At 43.3% G+C, this 20,163-nt stretch overlaps 1 protein-coding gene across 1 annotated transcript in view; it reads right to left on the bottom strand.

Annotated features, from left to right (window-relative positions):
- The window catches only part of spag17 (sperm associated antigen 17), a 170,399-nt gene extending 153,618 nt beyond the window's left edge, over window positions 1-16,781 (bottom strand). The window contains exons 1-8 of the mRNA XM_078231884.1: window positions 16,683-16,781; window positions 15,335-15,475; window positions 13,796-13,855; window positions 11,385-11,516; window positions 8,445-8,622; window positions 4,321-4,392; window positions 3,130-3,321; window positions 2,477-2,658 (exon numbers count right to left, since the gene is read on the bottom strand). Coding sequence (XP_078088010.1) covers window positions 2,477-2,658; window positions 3,130-3,321; window positions 4,321-4,392; window positions 8,445-8,622; window positions 11,385-11,516; window positions 13,796-13,855; window positions 15,335-15,475; window positions 16,683-16,781 — 1,056 coding nt within the window. The remainder of the gene's footprint in view (window positions 1-2,476; window positions 2,659-3,129; window positions 3,322-4,320; window positions 4,393-8,444; window positions 8,623-11,384; window positions 11,517-13,795; window positions 13,856-15,334; window positions 15,476-16,682) is intronic.
- Between the last annotated feature and the right edge of the window lie 3,382 nt (window positions 16,782-20,163).

The following is a 20,163-nucleotide window of genomic DNA, read 5'->3' as shown; positions in this document are numbered from 1 at the left end:
AGGTAAGGGCAGCAAAATTCCTTCCTTAAAGGACATACATTAGTGAACCAGAAGGGTTTTTTACAATTGATAATGGTTTAAGGTAATAGTCAAACTTTAAATTCCAGGTTTTTAACCATCTACCTTGATGAGATTCGAATATGGGTCTCCAGAGGATTACCCTGGGTCTCTGGATTACTAACCTAATGACAATACCACTGCGCTACTGCCTCCCATCCTAAAACTGTGCCCTCTAGTTCAAGAACCCCCTCCCAAGCCATAGGAAACAACATTCCTGCATCCAGTCTGTCTAGTCCTGTCAGAATTTAATATGCTTCAAATAGGTCCCATCTCATTCTTCTAAATTCCAGGGAATACAGGCCCAGTCAATCAATTTTCTCTTCATATATCAATCCTGTCATCCCAGGAATAAGTCTGGTGAACTTACGCTGCACTCCCTCTATGGCATGTATATCCTTTCTAAGATAAGGAGACCGAAACTGCACAAAATACCCCAGGTGTAATCTCAACAAGGCCATGTACAGCTGCAGTAAGACATCCTTGCTCTTGCAATGAAGGCCAACAGACCATTTGCCTTTCTAACTGCTTCTGTAGCTGCATGTTTGCTTTCAGTGATTGTTGTACTAGTACAACCAAGACCCTTTTTCTAATCTATCACCATTTAAACAATATTCTGCCATTCTGTTTCTCCATCTGAAGCAGATAATTTCACATTTACACGGTATACTGTATCTGACATGTATTTGCCCACTCACTCAGCTTGTCTAAATCAGCTTGAAGCCTCTTAACATCCTCCTCGCCACTCCCGCCAAGTTTTCGTCTCATCAGCAAACTCAAAAATATTTATTTTGGTTCTGCATTCCAAATCGTTGATGTGTTTTGTGAATAGCTGTTGGACCTTACCACCTGCTGTACCTGCATGCCAACCTTCAGCGACTGTTCCACCATGACATCTCGGTCATGTTGCACTTCCCTGAAACTGCCACCATTCAGATAATATTCCTCCTTCCTGTTTTTGCCCCCAAAGGGGATAACCTCACACTTATTCACATTATATTGCATTTGCCAAGTATTTGCCCACTCAGCCAGCCGGTCCTGCGGGTCACCCTGCAGCTTCTTAGCATCCTCCTCACAACACACACTGCCACCCAGCCTAGTGTCTTCTGCAAATCTGGAGATACTGCATTCAATTCCTTCATCCAAGTCATTAATGAATATTGTGAACAGCTGGGGTCCCAGCACTGAACTCTGCGGTACCCCACTAGTTACTGCCTGCCACACTGAAAAGGACCCGTTTATTCCCACTCTCTGCTTCCTGTCTGCCAACCAGTTCTCTATCCACGTCAACACATTACCCCCAATACCATGAGCTTTAATTTTGCTCACTAATCTCTTTTGAAAGTCCAGATGCACAACATCCACTGGTTCACCCTTGTCCACTCTACTGGTCACATCCTGAAAAAAGTCCAGAAGATTTGTCAAGCACGATTTCCCTTTAGTGAATCTATGCTGACTTGGAGGGTCAGTGTTTTTCAGACTGGAGGATTGTAAACAGTGGTCCCCAAGGATCAGTTTTAGGACGACTGCTTTTTCACTATTATATAAATGACTTGGATCTTGGAATATGGTGTCAACTTTCAAAATTTGCCACAATACCAAACTTGGAGGAGAGGCAAACAGCGAGGATGATACAAATTGCCTGTGTCAGGGCATAGATGGGCTAAGAGAATGGGAAGACGACTCATAGATGAAATTTAATACAGGAAAGTATGAGGTGATGTATTTTGGCAGAAGAGATAAGGAGAGGCAAGACAAAGAGAGTGCAGAGACAGAAGCACCTGGGATGCATGTGCATCAATCCTTTAAGGTTATAGGACATATTTAGATAGTGGTTAGCAAAGTACATGGGATCTTGAGCTTCAAAAATAGAGGCATTGAGTTACAAAAGCAGGGAATGTATGCTGAACCTTAATAAAGCTTTGGTTAGGCACAAACTAGAATACTGTGTCAGTTCTGGCTACAACACTTTAGGAAAGATGTGAACATCCTTGTGAAGACGCAGAGGAGATTTTACCAAAACAGCTACATGAATTGGGGGTTTAGCTACCAGGTTAAGGAAAAGCTGGGGTTGTCCTCGTTGGGGAAAAGGAGATTGAGGGGAGAGTAAATATTTTGGGTAAGAGATGCAAGGGGAATGTGAGAAATATTTTTTTTATGCAGCAAGAAGTAATGACCCGGAACTCACTCCCCATAAGGATAGTGGAAGCAGAAATATTCAATGACTTCAAAGGAAATTAGATGGACACTTGAAGGAAATAAAATTACAGGGCTCAGGGGATCAAATGGGGGAGTGAGACTGACTGGATTGCTCCACATGGACTTGGCATGGATTCAATGAGCTGAATGGCCTCCTCCTGTGCTGTATAGTAATCTGACTCTAATCAAGTTAAGCCTGAGGTTTTAGCTTGGTACTGACCTTCATATCATCATTGTCCCAGTCCTGTGGTAAGATGGCTTCCTTCACTGTGTACCGGAGTCTGGCTATGTCAAATAGTTTGGATCCAGGTTTTCCACTACTCAGAACAGGCTCAAGGTACTTCCAAAAATTTTCCAGGCTCTTGTTGGCGTCTTCCTTTTGCTTTTTCTCTGGTTCAATACCTGCAACCATCAATAATTTTGAATGCTATTTAGAAGTTTAGTTTTGAGAAACCCCGCTGTAGAAGGAGGCCATTTAGGCCATCACATCTGTACAGATTCTGAGAAAGATTAGTCTCATTCCCCTGTTGTTTCTCCATGGTTCTGCAAATGTTCGCCCTTCAAATATTTATCCAATCTTCTTTTAAAAGTTATTGGTAAAGTTGCTTCTACCATCTTTACAAGCAATGCTTTCCAGATCATGACAACTTGTTGCATAAAATATAATTTAAAATTTGCAAACTTTGAAATTATACTTTGAATGCCTGAGCGTAGATCAGTAACATGGAACTTTCAAAATTACTAGATTTCCTTTCCTGCCTAACACCATTAGGACTCAATCATAATATTTTATTTTATACGCTATGAGTAACTGTCCCTAGTGACCAAATTGGTGTTAACTACAACTTAATTGTGAAAGGGTAACTAACTGACCTTCAAGTGATTCATGGTGGTCTACCTCAGATTCGACAGCATCCACTTTCAGGAAACTCTCATTCTTTTCATAACTGATCATTATTACAGCAGAGATATTAATTCCTAGCTCTCCCAACATGAGTAGAAACTGAAGATTTTGGAAACCTTGGATTATGATGTAACGTTGAGGACCATCATCAGGTTCATCACCTGTTATTAAACGAAGAAAATAGTAAAGACATAGTGGGTCCAATTGTAATCTAATCAAAACCCACCTACTGGTAGAGTTAAAACAGGTCCCAGTATCCTTTACTCACTGAAGATCTATTTTTTTCCTGTATATCATGTATTCATTCTCAATTACAAAGGCACAACTACCCAGGCCACAAACTTTTATGATCATCTTCAATATTGGTCTATGATCTATCAGCAAAGGTGTCACCCAACATATCCGTAGTGGACATTTTGGGATTGATTTTTATGGAGTGCGCTGGACTTTTTCATGGGTCAAGAACAGCCCTGGCACTGATCTGCCCATGGCTAGGGCTTGCACCAATCAATGAGGTAAAAATTTGAGGCCTATTACAGGCCTCTCAGTTGTGAGCTGGCTTTCTAAGATTAGGGCTTTCTGACTACTGAAAGCCCCAATTGTCACACAGCATGTAAAAGAAAGCTGCCCAAAGAGCCTTGGGTTGGAGATCAGAGGCAGACTAAAGTTCCTGGCTGCATTCTGCATCCCAGAGAATATATCGAAGGAAATTGGGCATAGATGACCTTTCACCTCATCTTTCATTTTGATTCATTTATGGGATGTGGCATCACTGGCTCGGCCAGCATTATTGCCCAACCCTGAGAGCATTTAAGAGTCACCCACACTGGCGTGGACCTGGAGTCACATGTAGGACACACTAGAGTTCCTTCCCTAAAGGGTATTAGTGAACCAAATGGGTTTTTATGACAATCGACAATGTTTTCATGGTCATTATTAGACTTTTAATTCCAGAATTTTTAAATTGAATTCAAATTTCACCATCTGCCATAGCAGAGCATTACCCTGGGTCTCTGGATTACTAGTCCAGTGATAATACCACTATGCTACTGCCTCTTGTGGTCTACAAAAGATGTGTCAATGGTAGGCTCAGGCATAACTGCACCTCCAGAAATCCTAAAGGCTGGGGAGTAATGTTAAATGGTCTCCAGGACATTTACCTGATTTTTGTAACTGGACAAATGGGCATTTCCTTGGAGGCAAAGAGTTATGTTTTGAGGCTTTAGCCTCTTCTACAGCAAAGAACAAAATAATAGGTAGCCACAGCATGCATTACTTGACCAACAAGTCAGAGTTTATTGAGATGGGTGTTGCCTCAACACAGTCCGAGATGGAAGAGAGATAAAACCCTGTGAATGCCTCTGGGATGTCACAACATGTCATGTGACATATCACACAGATGCATTGCTTTGCAACATATAACATTCTTCCCCTTTACTTCAGTAGTACGACAACAAACTTTTAAATATTAATGATTACCCACTATTAACATCAGCTACATTACCATGTATTATTTCTTTGCCATGTGCAAATTGTGGTTGCATTACCTACATTCCAGCAGCATCTGCACTTCAAAAGCATTTAATTTCCTGTAAATTGCTTTATCATAAGCTCGTGAAAGGAGCAGTATAAATATAAGTATCTGAGGCAATGGGAAAATGGCACAGGAAAGGAGTTGAGACTGGCATAGATCAGCCATGATCGTATTGAATGGCGGGGCAGGCTTAAAGGGCCCAGTGGCCAACTCCTGCTTCTATTACTTGTGTTCTTTTCATATTCCTGCTGTCAGATGTTCCATTTGACAATTTATTATATAAATCAAGGCAAATTATACCAAGTCTGAGTGACCATCAACAATTATATTCACATCAAATGATAAATACTTACTTTTAGTCTCATAATAGGCTACAGAATTACATGTTAGCAAAGTGTGAGGTGGCTCATTTTGACAGGAGACATAAGCAGGACAGTTATTGCTGCAAAAGGTAAGAAACTAAATGGGACAGAGAAACAAAGAGATCTGGAAATACTGAAATACAAGTCACTACAAATGCAACTAGCTGTGATGGCCATTTCTAGCACAAACTACTAGGGTCATTCCTAGAGAAGCACATGCAGGTCCTGGTTGCAAGTCCAGAATGGTTGGACCTAGGACATTGCCCCGAGGAACAGGTGAAGAGGAGAGCTGTCATGGGGCTAGAAAATTGGGAGATAATTGAAAAGTCTGGATGTGCAGAAACTGTTTAGGCCGGTTAGCTGAATTCAGAACATGAGGGCACAAATATATAAGATAGCCACCATTAGATCAATTAAATAATTTAGGATGAATTTCTTTACATAGGGTGGGGTTTTCCATACCCCGGCAATGTGCTTTTTGGCAGCAGAAGCATCGACCAGTTGGTTGGTTGAAAGGGTAGATAATTCAATTGTCAAATACCAAGCAGGGGTAGCACGGTAGCACAATGGTTAGCACTGGGGCTTCACAGCGCCAGGGACCTGGGTTCGATTCCCGGCTTGGGTCACTGTCTGTGTGGGTTTTGCACATTCTCCCCGTGTCTGCATAGGTTTCCTCCAGGTGCTCCGGTTTCCTCCCACATTCTGAAAGACTATGTGTGGTGGGTAAGTTACTAGAGAGAATTCTGAGCGATAAGATATACGGGCATTTGGAAAGATAGGGTTTGATTAGGAGTAGTCAGCACAGCTTTGTGCATGGGAGATCATGCCTTACAAATTTCTTAGAGAGCTTTGATGAAGTGACCAGGAAGGTTGATGAGGGTAGGGTGGTAGACGTAGTCTATATGGACTTCAATAAGGCCTTTGATAAAGTTCTACATGGTAAGCTGCTCTGGAAGGTTAGATCACATGGAATCCAGGGAGAGCTGGCAAATTGGATATACAATTGGCTTGATGGTAGGAAGCAGAGGGTAATGGTGGAAGGATGCTTGTCATACTGGAGGCCTGTGACTAGTGGTGTGTCTCAGGGGTCAGTGCTGGGCCCATTGCTGTTTGTTATCTATATCAATGATTTGGATGAGAATGTACAAGGCATGATCAGTAAATTTGTAGATGACACTAAAATAGTTGGTATTGTAGACAGTGAGGAAGATTATCAAAAATTGCAGCAAGATCTTGATCAGCTGGGGAAGTGGGCCGAGAAATGACAAATGGAGTTCAATACAGATAAGTATGATGTGTTGCATTTTGGAAAGTCAAATCAAGGTAGGACTTTCACGGTGAATGATAAGACCTTAGGGAGTATTGTGGAACAGAGAGACCTTGGAGTTCAGGTGCACGGTTCTCTAAAGGTGGAGTCACAGGTAGACAGGGCAATGAAGAAGGCTTTTGGTATGCTGAGCTTCATCAGTCAAAGCAGAGAGTATGGAAGTTATGTTGCAATTGTACAGGACGTTGGTGAGGCCGCACCTGGAGTATTGTGTTCAGTTTTGGTCATCTTGCTATACGAAAGATGTTATTAAACTGGAGAGAATGCAGAAGAGATTTACAAGGATGTTGCCAGGACTCGAGGGACTGAGTTATAGGGAGAGATTGGACAGGCTAAAACACTTTTGTTTTGGAGTTTAGGAAACTAAGAGGTGATCTTATAGAGGTGTATAAGATCATGAGAGGCATGGATAGGATGAGTGCACTCAGTCTTTTTCCCAGGGTTGGGGAATGGAGAACTAGAGGGCGTAGGTTTAAGTTAAGAGGGGAAAGAAATAATGTGAACCTGAGGAGCGACCTTTTTTTTTACACAGAGGGTGGTATGTTTGTGGAAAGAACTGCAGAGGAAGTGGTTGAGGCAGGGATATTGACAACATTTAAAAGGCATTTGGACAGAGACATGGATAGGAAAGGTTTAGAAGGATATGGGCCAAGTGAAGGCAAATGGGATTAGCTTAGATGGGCATTTTGGTCGCATGGACCAGTTTGGGCCGAAGGGCCTGTCTCCGTGCCGTAGATTCTATGATCCTATAACTACAAATCAGTTACTCTATGTTCCCTTATCAAGTAAGCCACTCACTAGGAAAATCAAATAATCAATACTTTTCCCAACACATTCCAAACAATTATATTTTTATATATGTGAGGATAGGTTTTTAACTTCATCCATCACACAGTATTGCTAATAAAAAGTGACAGGTTATGTAGATACCCCTAGCTCAAAGCAGCACACAGATCAAGAGAGAATGGAGGCAGAAACAGAAACCCATGCTTTGAACTTGAAAATGTTGCACTTCAGAAATATTGGGGGGTGGGGGGAGGGGGGCTATTCATGCCAGAGTCTGACAGTTCTGGAACTTTGCGCATGCGCAGTGGTCCCGATCTGTCAGTCTCTCCGTTTGCTGGCCAGCTCGGGACCCCCGCAGTACTGCCCCTCCAGCACCCCCCATGGCCCGATCGTGGACCCCACAACAATTCCCGGGCCAGCCCTGACACCACCCCCCCCGTCCCCGTCCCACAGCGCCCCGATGTCCAGCACCCCTCCCCCCACAGTGGCGATGCCCCCAACCCCCCGGGGAGGCAGACCCTACCCCACCCCAGCAGACCACCCCCCCCCCAACCACCCCACCTCCCCACCACCCCCAGCCCACCCCGATCGCTGGCCTCCCTCCAGCCCAGACCGATCACCATGCAGAATGGCAGCGGGACTCCCCACCCCCACCGATTGCCCCAGGTCCTGCCCAAAATAGGCCCCGCCCCATTGGCACTGCCTGATACCCGGTGGACAATGCCAAGGTGCCCCCTGGGCATGGGCACTTTGCCCATGGGCACTTTGCCCTTGGGCAGTGCCGGTGGCACAGGCTGGCACTTCCAGGGTGCCCATGCCCAGAGGGCACCACCCCCCCGCTGCCCGGTCCCGATTGCCCCCCTCCTGCTTCATTCCAGCAGGGTCTCCAGCTAGTTCCCCGAACGTGGGGAGCTACTCTAACCCTTGCTGGAATGAAGTACTCCTGGTGGGGTGGGAGATTCAATTGGGCCCAGCAAGTTCCCGATAATCGCATGCAAAACATATTTAAACTACATTAAAAAAAGATTCAAATCACTTACCTGTCTTCCCTCCGGTTTCCAGCATGGTCTGGACTCCAACTGTTCTCCAGCTTTGGGAGATGTGCATGCGTTCTCAGCGCAGGTGTAAATCCCAGAAAAAGGCAGACAATGCGCATCTCCCAGCCCGACCCGCCAGTAAAGTTGCAGGTCGCGATGGGAGAATCGCCCCCATTGTTTCCCATCTAAGATAGGTTTCCACTCTTCAGAATGCATAAAATTATGAATAGAGACTTACTTATGCTTCTGTCTATAACTTCCACTTCACCTCGCTTTAATAGCTTTGTATTCCTCCTGCTAGCTGGTGGTTCTGGAGATCTCCTTTCTGGTTTGCCTTTCCCTTTGCCTGCAGACTTTTTGTCTGGTTTTTTCTTGTTGGCACTTGCTGGCACTGCTGCTTCTTCTTCCACTGTGCCCTATAGCAAGTAACACAACATTTCACTAAAGATTCTAGTCAGCACTTTATTACAAATGCCTGAAATCTATATGGAATCACATGATGTTTCTCTTGGAATCATATTTTTAAATTGGTAAGTGCAAGTTACAAACTTACAATAAATTCGGAAGAGAATGTGGTATATAAATTCTCACTTGATCTCCGACTGAGGCCAGGCGAGATCCAAGCAGCACAGCTGTCACCGAAGCCCAGCACTGCAGTCTACGAGGGTCAGCCTGAAGGAGGATATGCTCCCTTTCTTATGGCACTAGCTGCTGTAAACCAGGTAAGTTTAAAAGTCCAGTGAAATTAACTGGCCAGGGACAAAGAAAATGCCTAAATTAAGTGGATGGGATTTGGGGATTGGGAGAGCAGGCAGAGGTTGGGTGGGCAGGGGACAGGCTGGACATTGGGGTTGGGGGATGGTTTGGACATTGGGAGTTAAGATGTGGGACAGACAGCTGGAGATGGAGGTTGGTCAACACCACCAAGTTGGAAGATTGGGTTGGACCTGCTGGGTGGGGAGGTGGGTAAGGTTGGGGAGGTTCTGGTCAGGTCAGGGGGTAGGGTGGGAAGCCCTGTACAGCTGGTGGGAATACTATGTGGAGTGGTTAGTCAGTGTGTGAGGGAATTGCCCTGGGTGGGTGGGGTTGGGGGTGGTTTGGTTTGAGTAACTATTGATGTAACTATTGTATATGTATATATTGTATATGTAACTATTGATGTAAGGCAGATTGTGCCTTATGAGCCTGGTGGAGTTCTTCGAAAATGTGACTAAACACATTGACGAAGAGAAAGCGGTAGATGTGGTTCATATGGATTTTAACAAGGCGTTCGATAAGGTCCCCTATGCAAGGCTTCTAGAAAAAGTGAGTGGGCATGGGATCCAAGGGGCTGCTGCCCTGTGGATCCAGAACTGGCTTGCCCAAAGGAGGCAGCGAGTGGGTATAGATGGGTCTTTTTCTAAATGGAGGTCGGTCACCAGTGGTGTGCCTCAGGGATCTGTTCTGGGACCCTTGCTGTTTGTCATTTTCATAAATGACCTGGATGAGGAAGTGGAGGGATGGGTTGGTAAGTTTGCCATGAAGGTTGGTGGGGTTGTGGATAGTCTGGAGGGATGTCAGAAGTTACAGAGGGACATAGATAGGATGCAAGACTGGGCGGAGAAGTGGCAGATGGACTTCAACCCAGATAAATGCATAGTGGTCCATTTTGGCAGGTCAAATGGGATGAAGGAGTACAATATAAAGGGAAAGACTCTTAGTATTGTAGAGGATCAGAAGGACCTTGGGATCCGGGTCCATTGGACTCTAAAATCGGCCCCGCAGGTGGAGGAGGTGGTTAAGAAGGCGTATGGTGTGCTGGCCTTTATCAATCGAGGGATTGAGTTTAGGAGTCCGGGGATAATGATGCAGCTATATAAGACCCTCGTCAGACCCCACTTGGAGTACTGTGCTCAGTTCTGGTCGCCTCATGACAGGAAGGATGTGGAAAAGATTGAAAGGGTGCAGAGGAGATTTACAAGGATGTTGCCTGGATTGAGTGGCATGCCTTATGAGGATAGGCTGAGGGAGCTCGGTTTTTTCTCCTTGGAGAGACGTAGGATGAGAGGGGACCTAATAGAGGTATATAAGATGTTGAGAGGCATAGATCGGGTGGATTCTCAGAGGCTTTTTCCCAGGGTGGAAATGGCTGCTACGAGAGGACACAGGTTTAAGGTGCTGGGGGGTAGGTACAGGGGAAATGTTAGGGGGGAGTTTTTCACACAGAGGGTGGTGGGCGAGTGGAATCGGCTGCCGTCAGTGGTGGTGGAGGCAAACTCAATAGGGGCTTTTAAGAGACTCCTGGATGAATACATGGGACTTAATGGGATGGAGGGTTATAGGTAGGCCTAGAAGGTAGGGATATGTTGGGCACAACTTGTGGGGCCGAAGGGCCTGTTTTGTGCTGTAGTTTTTCTATGTTTCTATGTAACCCTGTCGGAACATCGAAGGTGTGCGATTTAAAGCACATTTTCAGATGGTTTACAGCACAAGCTATTGCCTCGAGGAAGTTTGCACTTCTGGGCAATTGCATAGCAAATGCTTACCTGCGAAATTCCAAGAGGAGTTCCCCAGTGCACCTTTGGGGTACCCCTCCAATCCGAGGCTGGGAGCTTGGAAGTTATGGTCCAATAATTAGCTTTGATGCAAAGGAGCCAGTGCTAACTTTAGGGTGCCCAGGATACCAAAGAAGTCTATTGAGTATACAGGAAATGACTGGTACACTGAAAGGCTGCCAGTAAACGTCTGCACAATGACCTGATCCACAGGGAGCAGATCAATCAGGAAGTCATGGATGACATAATTCGGGATTTCCCCGCATGCTGTGGAGTTTTGATTGACAGGTCTCTTTCCATCCTCTTACTGACTATTTTAATTTGATGACCCGTTACTACAACTTCCAAACTAAAGGATATAGACCTATCCTATTTTCTATTAAATGCTTCTGTAATTAAAACAAATTATTAAATCTCCTGTTCTAAAGGCTTATATGCCAGCCACTTAACTAAACTTCAGCAGGTCTGACAGCTTCTGTGGAGAGTGAATAGAGTCTGGATGACCCTCTGGTGAAGACTTGAAATGTTAGCTCAATTCTCACTCCACAGATGCTGTCAGATCTGCTGACATTTTCGAGCATTTTTTGTTTTGGTTTCAGATTCCAGCATCCGCAGTAATTTGTTTTTAACTTAACTAAACTTACTTTGTTTTCATTTCCTTTTTTTTGAAGGTCTTTCTGTTTGAGGCACAGAATCTGGAACTTGACTATTTCAGAGAGCTGCAGCAATGAAAGTTCTTCCCCTTTAGCCAGCGTTTCCCATGCTACTTCTGTGACCTAGAATATCCAAAAAGACAGAGAGCCGAGATTGTAGTGCACAAAATTTATAACTTACAACTGCTACAGCTCCTTTACAGTTTAGAAATAAGAGTAAGCATTTACCAGTACCCGCAGAGAAAAACTGATGCTATGCAGCTGAAACGAACCAAGCTATTAGGAGAAAATAGACTTCACATAGCATTTCTTAATTAAAGTGCAGATGATACTCAAGTTCACTGACTGAATGCTAAAGTTCTAGATGACAAATTTAAGGAAAGGTGAAAATATCTGAACTAGCTGGAAGTGTATTGGAATAGTCAAGTCTGGAAGTAACAAAGGCATGGACCACTGTTCCAGTAGTGGATTTTAATAGAGTAAAATATCCCAAGGTCTTTCACAGGGACATAATCAATCAAAAGTTGACACCATCCAAACAAGGCAATATTAGAGCAGATGAACAAAAGTTTGGATGAAAAGGTAGGCATACAGGTGAGTTTCTGAGGAAAGAGATATGAGAAGCAGAAACAGATCACATAGACTCTAAAGAAACAGCCCATTTGGCCCAACTGGTCTATGTCACTGTTTATACTCCACATGAGCCTTCTCTTATCTCCTCTTCATCTAACTACATACACATATTCTTCCATTCCTTTCTTCCTAACACATTTACCTAACTTCCCCTCATATATATCTAAGCCATTTGCTTCAACTACTCTTTGTATTATTATGTTGAAAGGAATTTCAGAGTTTAGAGCCTTGACAGCAGAAGGTAGAGCCGCCACCTGTCCCATGCATGGTTGGATAAGGAAAGTGCAGGATGGACAAAAGGCCAGAGTTGGAGGAACAGAGTTCTTCGAGGGTTGTAGGACGGGAGAAGGTTGCCCATAATTAGGGGTGGAGCCATAGTTTCAACATGAGGATGAGAATTTTAAATTGGAGGCATTGGAAGAGTGGGAGTCTATGTCAATCAACAATCAGAGGATTAATAGGTAAACAAGGCTTGGTGCATGTTAGGACACAAGCAGCACAGTTTTAGATTAACTCAACTGTTTGGGGGATGGAAGGTCAACCAGCTCAGCATTGGAATATTTGAGTTTGGAAGTTAACAGAAGCATGAGTGAGAATCTCAACAACAGATGGCTAAGGTCGAGATGGAGATAAACAATATTCAGGATGTGTGGTTGCAAGTTCAATTGAGGATGAAATAAGTTGTTGAGGTTGCAAGACTGATGTAATTGTCAGGGAGGAGGAAAGAATCATTGGTAAAGAAATAAAGTTTCTCAGGGCGACACGGTGGCACAGTGATTAGCACTGCTGCCTCACAGCACCAGGGACCAGGGTTGGATACCCGGCTTGGGTCACTGTCTGTGCGGAATCTGTATGTTCTCGCCATGTCTGTGTGGGTTTCCTCCGGGTGCTCCAGTTTCCTCCCACCTCCAAAAGACGTGCTGGTTAGGTGCATTGTCCATGCTAAATTCTCAGTGTACCCGAACAGGCACCGAAGTGTGGCGACTAGGGGATTTTCACAGTAACTTCATTGCAGTGTGAATGTAAGCCTACTTGTGACAATAATAAATAAACTATAAAAAATTTTAACTTTAAACTTTAAGTTTGTGCTTGAGGCCAAAGACAATGGCTTTGGCATTTATTGCTAAAGGAACAGAATATAAAAGTAGTGAAGTGTTGCTGCTGCTGTACAAAACATTAATGAGACCACACTTAGAATATTGTGTACAGTTTTGGTTCCCTTACTTGAAGAGGGATGTAGTTGCATTAGAGGTGGTTCAATGGAGGTTCACTAGATAGATTCCAGAAATGAGGGGTTTGACTTATGAAGAGAGGTTGGGCAGTTTAGGCCTGGAGCTTAGAAGAATGAGAGGAGATCCAGTTGAGGTGTACAAGCTGATAAGAAGTGGAGAGGATGCTTCCTCTTGCAGGGCAATTGTGAACAAGAGACCATAGAGAGTGGCAGATTTAAAATTGAGCTGAGGAGAAATTACTTCTCTCAAAGGGTCGAGAGTCTGTGGAATTCACTACCCCAAAGCTTGGTGGATGGTGGGACATTTAGTAAATTTATGGAAGAGGTGGACAGATTTTTAATTAAAGGTTTGATGAGCGATGACCAAAAGACAAGAAAATGGAGTTGAGGCCGAGATGAGGTCAGCCATGATCGTATTAAATGGCGGAGGAGGCTCAAGGGGCTGAATTGTCTACTCCTGCTCCTAGATCTTATGAGTCTTTTGATTCCTACCCAATTTGTTTCAAAATACTTAAAATTGAAAATTTAGAATGATCACCTCATAAAACATGGGGAGTTCACTTGGCCTCTTGCCCTTTGGGTTTCCAAACTCAACAACCTGAAAACACAGAATAGTAATTTAATTTTTTTTAAATCAGAAAATCCTTGCTGTGCTTTAGTTATATACATGTATTTTCTCTTTCTAAGCTAATACCAGACTCAAATTGCATGGGCCCCTGCCAGTGGGTGTACAGGTGTGGATGACCCTGTAAAATTCTCCAGATGGCCTTCCAGCCATCATACAAAAAAATCCAGCCTCAGATTTCTACACTCAGGCAAAGACTATAATCTTCATATTGTATTTGTTGTTTTCTTCATTTTTTGTATATAAGACACACGACTTGCTTTATAGTGCAACCCAGATGAATAAAGTCCCTTTACTCTGCACGATCCAAAACCACACCCCCACTGTTGGCTGTTTCATTATTCATACCCAATGTCTTCTGTGTCTGCCTGCCAAATGTCTCCAAATTGCCAAGAGCTTCATGCTGACTGGGAACTGTGTTGGGACAGGTCCAACTCCTTTTAAGATGTTTTCTTATTGTCAGCCCAGACTGGATCAGGACACAAATCATAGGCAAAATGCCAAATTTTGAAGCCATTAAAACCCACAACCTCACCTGATTTATATTCTTGCTTGTTTGCCAGGAAGCATCCCTTTTACAGCATTGGATTAATGTTGCTCATATTTGTTCCTGATGCTTCTTCTCTCCAAAGAGCAACCCTATGCGGTACGGTGGCACAATGGTTAGCACTGCTGCCTCAAGGTGCCAGAAACCCGAGTTCGATTCCTGGCTTAGGTCACTGTCTGTGTGGAGTTTGCACGTTCTCCTGACTTGGGTTTCCTCCAGGTTCTCCGGTTTCCTCCCACAGTCCGAAAGATGTGCTGTTTAGCCATGCTAAATTCTCCCTCAGTGTACCCAAACAGGTGTTGGAGTGTGGCAACTAGGGGATTTTCACAGTAACTTCATTGCAGATAAATGTAAGCCTACTTGTGACAGTAATAAGTAAACTTAAACTATGCCACCAAAACTATCATCTGTTGTCAGAACTTACTAAAGAGATCCCGGAAAGCAGGTAAATTCAAATGTTACTTGGATTCAGATTTACAGATTTGCTAATCATAGTGCAGAAGGAGGCCATTCAGCCCATCGGGTCTGTACCGACTCTCTGACAGAGCATCCCACCCAGGCCCAATTACCGTAACCCCACATATTTACCCTAGTAATCCCCCTCTTGTGACAGGATGAGACAATTTAGCATGGCCAATCCACCTAACCTTGGTGTGTGGGAGGAACCTGGAACATCCAGAGGAAATGTACGTCGGCATGGGGAGAACATGCAAACTCCACACAGTCACCCAAGGTGAGGATTGAACATGGGTCCTGGCGGTGTGAGGTAGCAGTGCTAACCACTGCACCACCATGCCACCCAATGTTTCTGGGCGACTGAGCTTTTTCCTTCGCTTATTTATTGTTACCTTTTTATGCAATTGATGACTGAATAAATAACACAAAACATAACAACATGTACATACCTGCTTCATTGTTCCTTCCCAAGAAATTACACTGAAGAGCTTGCGCAGTGGTACACTGATAGCAGTAGCCAGAGCAGCCAAGAACAACTCATTCTCTATCTTCTCACCAACTGTAAAATAGATAGCTGTCCTCCATTGCTCCTGCAACACCAGGTAAAACAGTGGCAGAATAAAGTTGAAATTTGTCATTATTTACATCCCCACTTGATTTTCATATCCTCTTCCAGTTATGCTGCTTTAAGCAGACAGAACCTTTCACTCCATCAGGACTGTATTTCCAATTCACCGCAGTTCAACCTTACTCCCAACTCCTCTCTCCCAGAAATTGTTCAGGATCTCTTGCCCTCATTTTCCACTATATCAGTTTGTGTTTAATACATCATCCAGCATCATTTCTGCAACTTACTGTGTGATGCCACCACCAAACACATATTCCCCAATCCTCCCCAGCTTTTTGAGTGGACCATTCTTTCCATGAGATTTTGGCCATTCTTCAGTCAACCCTCACACCCATTTTCCATTCTGTAGAAGGGTCAATGGACTCGAAACATTATCTGCGTTTCACTCTTCACAGATGTTGCCATTCCTGTGGAGGTCATCCAGCATTTTCTGTTTTTATACCATCCCATCGCTGGCACCTTCCAGTGCGAGCACAGGAAATGCAACATCTGCCCTTCCCATCATCCAGGGCCCCGTACACCCTTCTGGGTTGCACAGCAATTTATTTGTATCAGTATACCCTGTTTGTTGCTCACAGTGCAGCCTCCATTTGGTAACCAAATGGAAAGTAGGTGATTGTTTTCTGAACATCTCTGTTCAGTTTGCAAGAGTGACCCTGAGTTTTCAGTCACTTGCCACTTTTTCATCCTACACTCTTCATCCCACTCTGACCTTTCTAAGTCTTGGCCTTGCTGAACTAAGCAATCATAACACAGGCTTGAGGGTCTCTGGATTACTAGAGCAGTGACATTACCAATACACCATCATCTCCCCCTAAGGGTGACCACCTTTCTGTTTGCCCAATTTACATTCTCTATAATCTAGAGTTCAAGGCAGGTACATCAAAAGATTTTGGTCATTAGAAAAACATGGGTATTGGCAGTCTTATTTAGATACCCCCAGTACGAATAGGGCTCATGATTTCGAAACTACCTTGGCCGGAATTTTCCGACCTCACCCGCAGCTGGGATTTTCTGGTCCCGCTGCAGTGAGCGGAGATTTCACTGAGCGTCAATTCCCCATTTTCACTGGCAGCGGTGGCGGGGCTTGCGAGATCGGAGAATTTCGGCCATTATGTGGTGCTATGCTCCATCAGTGACTGACACTAAAGTTTGAATGTTAAACTCACCTCTTCAATCGGAGCTTCCAGCAGCGCTGGCTCCCAGGCTTTTGGGATAACCTGGGGTTCCTTAAGTGGCTTAGGTTCCCTTGCTTTCTTCGGAGCCATCTTTTACTCTTCCAGGTCGTCTTGATCAGTTACTTTTTTGTCCATTAGCAATTCGTACAACATAAATTTAGAAAGTGATTTTGAGAGAAGTCTATCGTGATATGAAACAGCACAAATGGCAAACACTACCATTTTAAATACTCTGGAAGCATTCTCTTATGCACATGCAGAGGCTCTGATGTTTACCCATGAAAAGTGCTTTCTGAAAGTTGAAGAAGCACCTTTTCTCAAGTTCATGTGTGGCTCAAGATTCGATGGACCCAGTGATGAAGAGGAAAGCCAGTAGAATGGCCCATGTAAATGATCTATTCCTAAAATTATTTCTACTGAAAAACATCATAATAAATGCTTGCTTGGGAGGCATTTATTTCAGTCTCTATCTGAAGTGCTGAAGAATACTTCACTTGTTCTTAGAATGAACCAGGTGATTTTTCCTGACTGAACAATCAGAATATAATGTTCTACTCATTTACTTTTGAACAATTTCAATTCAGAAATCAATAGATCCCCAGAGACAGAGAGGTAAAATGTCTTTGAGATAGATGATCAGACATGATCTCATTGAATGGCAGAGCAGACCCAATGGGCTGAATGGCCTAGTCCTGTTCCTATTTGAATGCTATGAGTAAAATTTTCAGTGTATTTTATAGTGGACTGGAGGTTTGAGACTTAGTTAAAGAGCAAGAAGTGCCTACCTGCTGTAGCCGATCCTTAACCAATTACCTACTCAGAGCAACATTAGGAACATAAATAAGCCAAACAGTCCCTTGACCTGCTCAAACATTTAACTAGGTCATGGCTGAACTGTATTGCATCCCCATATATCCAACTTTGCTCCACATCCCTTGATATTCATACCTAACAAAAATCCAAACTATCTTGGTCTTGAAAAATCTAATTGTCCCAACACCCACAATTTTTTCGAAGAAGAATGTTTGAAATTTCTTCTACTCTCTGTGAAATATGCTGATTCCTGAACGGCCTATCCCTAATTATAAGATGATGTTCTCTTATTCTTGGTTCCCAGATGAAACAGTTTATGCGACTCTATCCTATAATTTCCTTTTAACATTTTAAACACACCATAATAGCTCAATCTACTTTACCTGAGGAAATACAAGGCTAGTTCATGCAACTTGTTTTCTTAATTTAAACCCCTGATCACCAGTTTCATTCTGATGAATAAGCCATACAGAAAGTATGTTTGACAATTATTCAAAAAGGTACCAAAAGCAGGAAAAAAAAATTAATTTAAGCAATATTGAAATTGGACTTTTAATATGAATCCAAAACTATGTGGAGTTTATCTATACTCCATTTTTTAGTCAAACAAAATACGTGTCACGTAGACTAAACTTTTTAAAATTGCTGTTTGGTCCACTCTCCCAGCCTGCTGCAATAGTTACAGTTACTAGTTTGGTACTGTTAATTTCAAATTGAGTATTTTTTGTCAATAAATAGAAATTTCCTATCCATATCAATTGAGTTTGTTGCCATAATCTGAGTAATTGTTTATGCAAATTAAGGGGTATCTTTAATTGAATTGGTTAGACAAACAGTATCTTGTATTATTGACAACTTTGTAGTTGTATAAATTTGTGACAGGAAAATACAAATCCCATTCTATGACTTATAGCAAGATCATGGGCCAAAGATCATTTTACCATCAAGTTGCGCCCGTTTTCAGACGCGGAAACTTGGTAAAGTTGGGCATGAGGTGAGTAGCCTGATCCGCGCCTGCCTCCACACCGGTTCCCCCTTTACCAAGGCCCGAAAATGGCTGCGATCGGGACCATGCCCAAAATGGGCGTGATGGCCATTTAAATGCATTTGCTTGCGATCGGGGGTGGGGGGGGTGCAGTTGGAAGCGCTGATTGGAGCTGCAGGACTTCGGGAACGTTAAGCCCCGCCCACGGGCTTCTGCAGCGCGATTCAGAATTGCTGATATTTTTTCAGGCAGGGTGCGTATAGGGGTGCCTGAGAACAGGTCTAAAAGTCGGATCTGAATCACTCCCAGTTTCAAGTCCGCCCAGCACTTAGTCCACTTATTTGATTCTATGAGTATTTCTGTTTATAATGTGGAGATGCTGGCGTTGAACTGGGGTAAGCACAGTAAGAAGTCTCACAACACCAGGTTAAAGTCCAAAAGGTTTATTTGGTAGCACAAGCTTTCAGAGTGTCGCTCCTTCTTCAGATGAGAAGGAGAACGCTCCGAAAACTTATGCTACCAAATAAACCTGTTGGACTTTAATCTGGTGTTGTGAGACTTCTTACTGTATTTCTGTTTAACCAGTGAACACGGGAAGGGATGATTCTCAGTTAAGGGAGCTGCTGAACCCAACAATGTGGGGGAAGAGAATAATCAGTGGGCTTAGGACTTCATTTCTCATTTTAATTCACTCCTTAAAATTTGGCTAACTAACCCACTCAATGTATTGACTGAACAAAAGTATTTTGTAAAGCAAGCAGAAGTGAATGAAACCACGTAAGCCAAATTTTACTAACTTAAAAAAAGACTTGATGCTGAATATTCTTCATGAAACAAACCATCCTGCCAACTGTGCTTCTCATTCCTGAATTGTGCCCTTGGATAGCCTGAGCCGAGAGTTAATATACTCTGCCGCTAGATGGTGCTGTAAACTGACCAATTATCCCACTACATTCTTCATCAAGCAGCAGTTTGCAATTACACTTTCAAGACAAATCACTCATTAAAGTGTCAGTTTCAAAAAAATCTTCAGGTTTTGCTAATGGGTCCAAGATAAAAGTGGAAATACCATCTCCAACAACTTAATGTCTGTATACGGAAGTTATTTTAGAAGTTTTATTTATTCATTCTTGGCACATGGTCATTACTGGCAAACCCTGCATCATGTGGAGATGCCGGCGTTGGACTGGGGTAAACACTGGGGTAACCCTGCATCTACAGTCCATCCAATTTCCCTATGAAAATGGTGATGAATCTTCCATAAATGCTGCAGTCTGCGTGGTGCAGGTGGACAGATTTTTAATTAGTAAGGGTGTGAATAGCGATAGTGAACAGGCAGATAAATGGAACTGAGGCCGACATGAGATCAGTCATGATCGTATTAAATGGCGGAGCAGGCTCGAAGGGCTAAATTGCCTACTCCTGCTCCTAGTTCTAATGTAAATGCATGTGAAAATCTGTTCCACCTCTGGAAACGGTTACTCTGGGCCAGTGGATCATTCTTTTAGATTTTGTATATTTATGAAAATTAAATATGGTAATCATTTGATTTGTTTCTATATTCATTACTGATAGAATTATTTTCCACAATGATCAGAAACCCAGCCACTGACGTAGGCAAGTCAGTGTATATCAGTGCCAGTCCACAGCCTGGATAAATGGGGAGGTTTAGCA

This window comes from Mustelus asterias, chromosome 17, assembly GCF_964213995.1.
Source record: "Mustelus asterias chromosome 17, sMusAst1.hap1.1, whole genome shotgun sequence".
In the NCBI taxonomy this organism is placed as follows: Eukaryota; Metazoa; Chordata; class Chondrichthyes; order Carcharhiniformes; family Triakidae; genus Mustelus; species Mustelus asterias.
The sequence above is the reverse complement of the archived record's forward strand: the minus strand, read 5'-3'. Positions and strand labels throughout refer to the sequence as shown.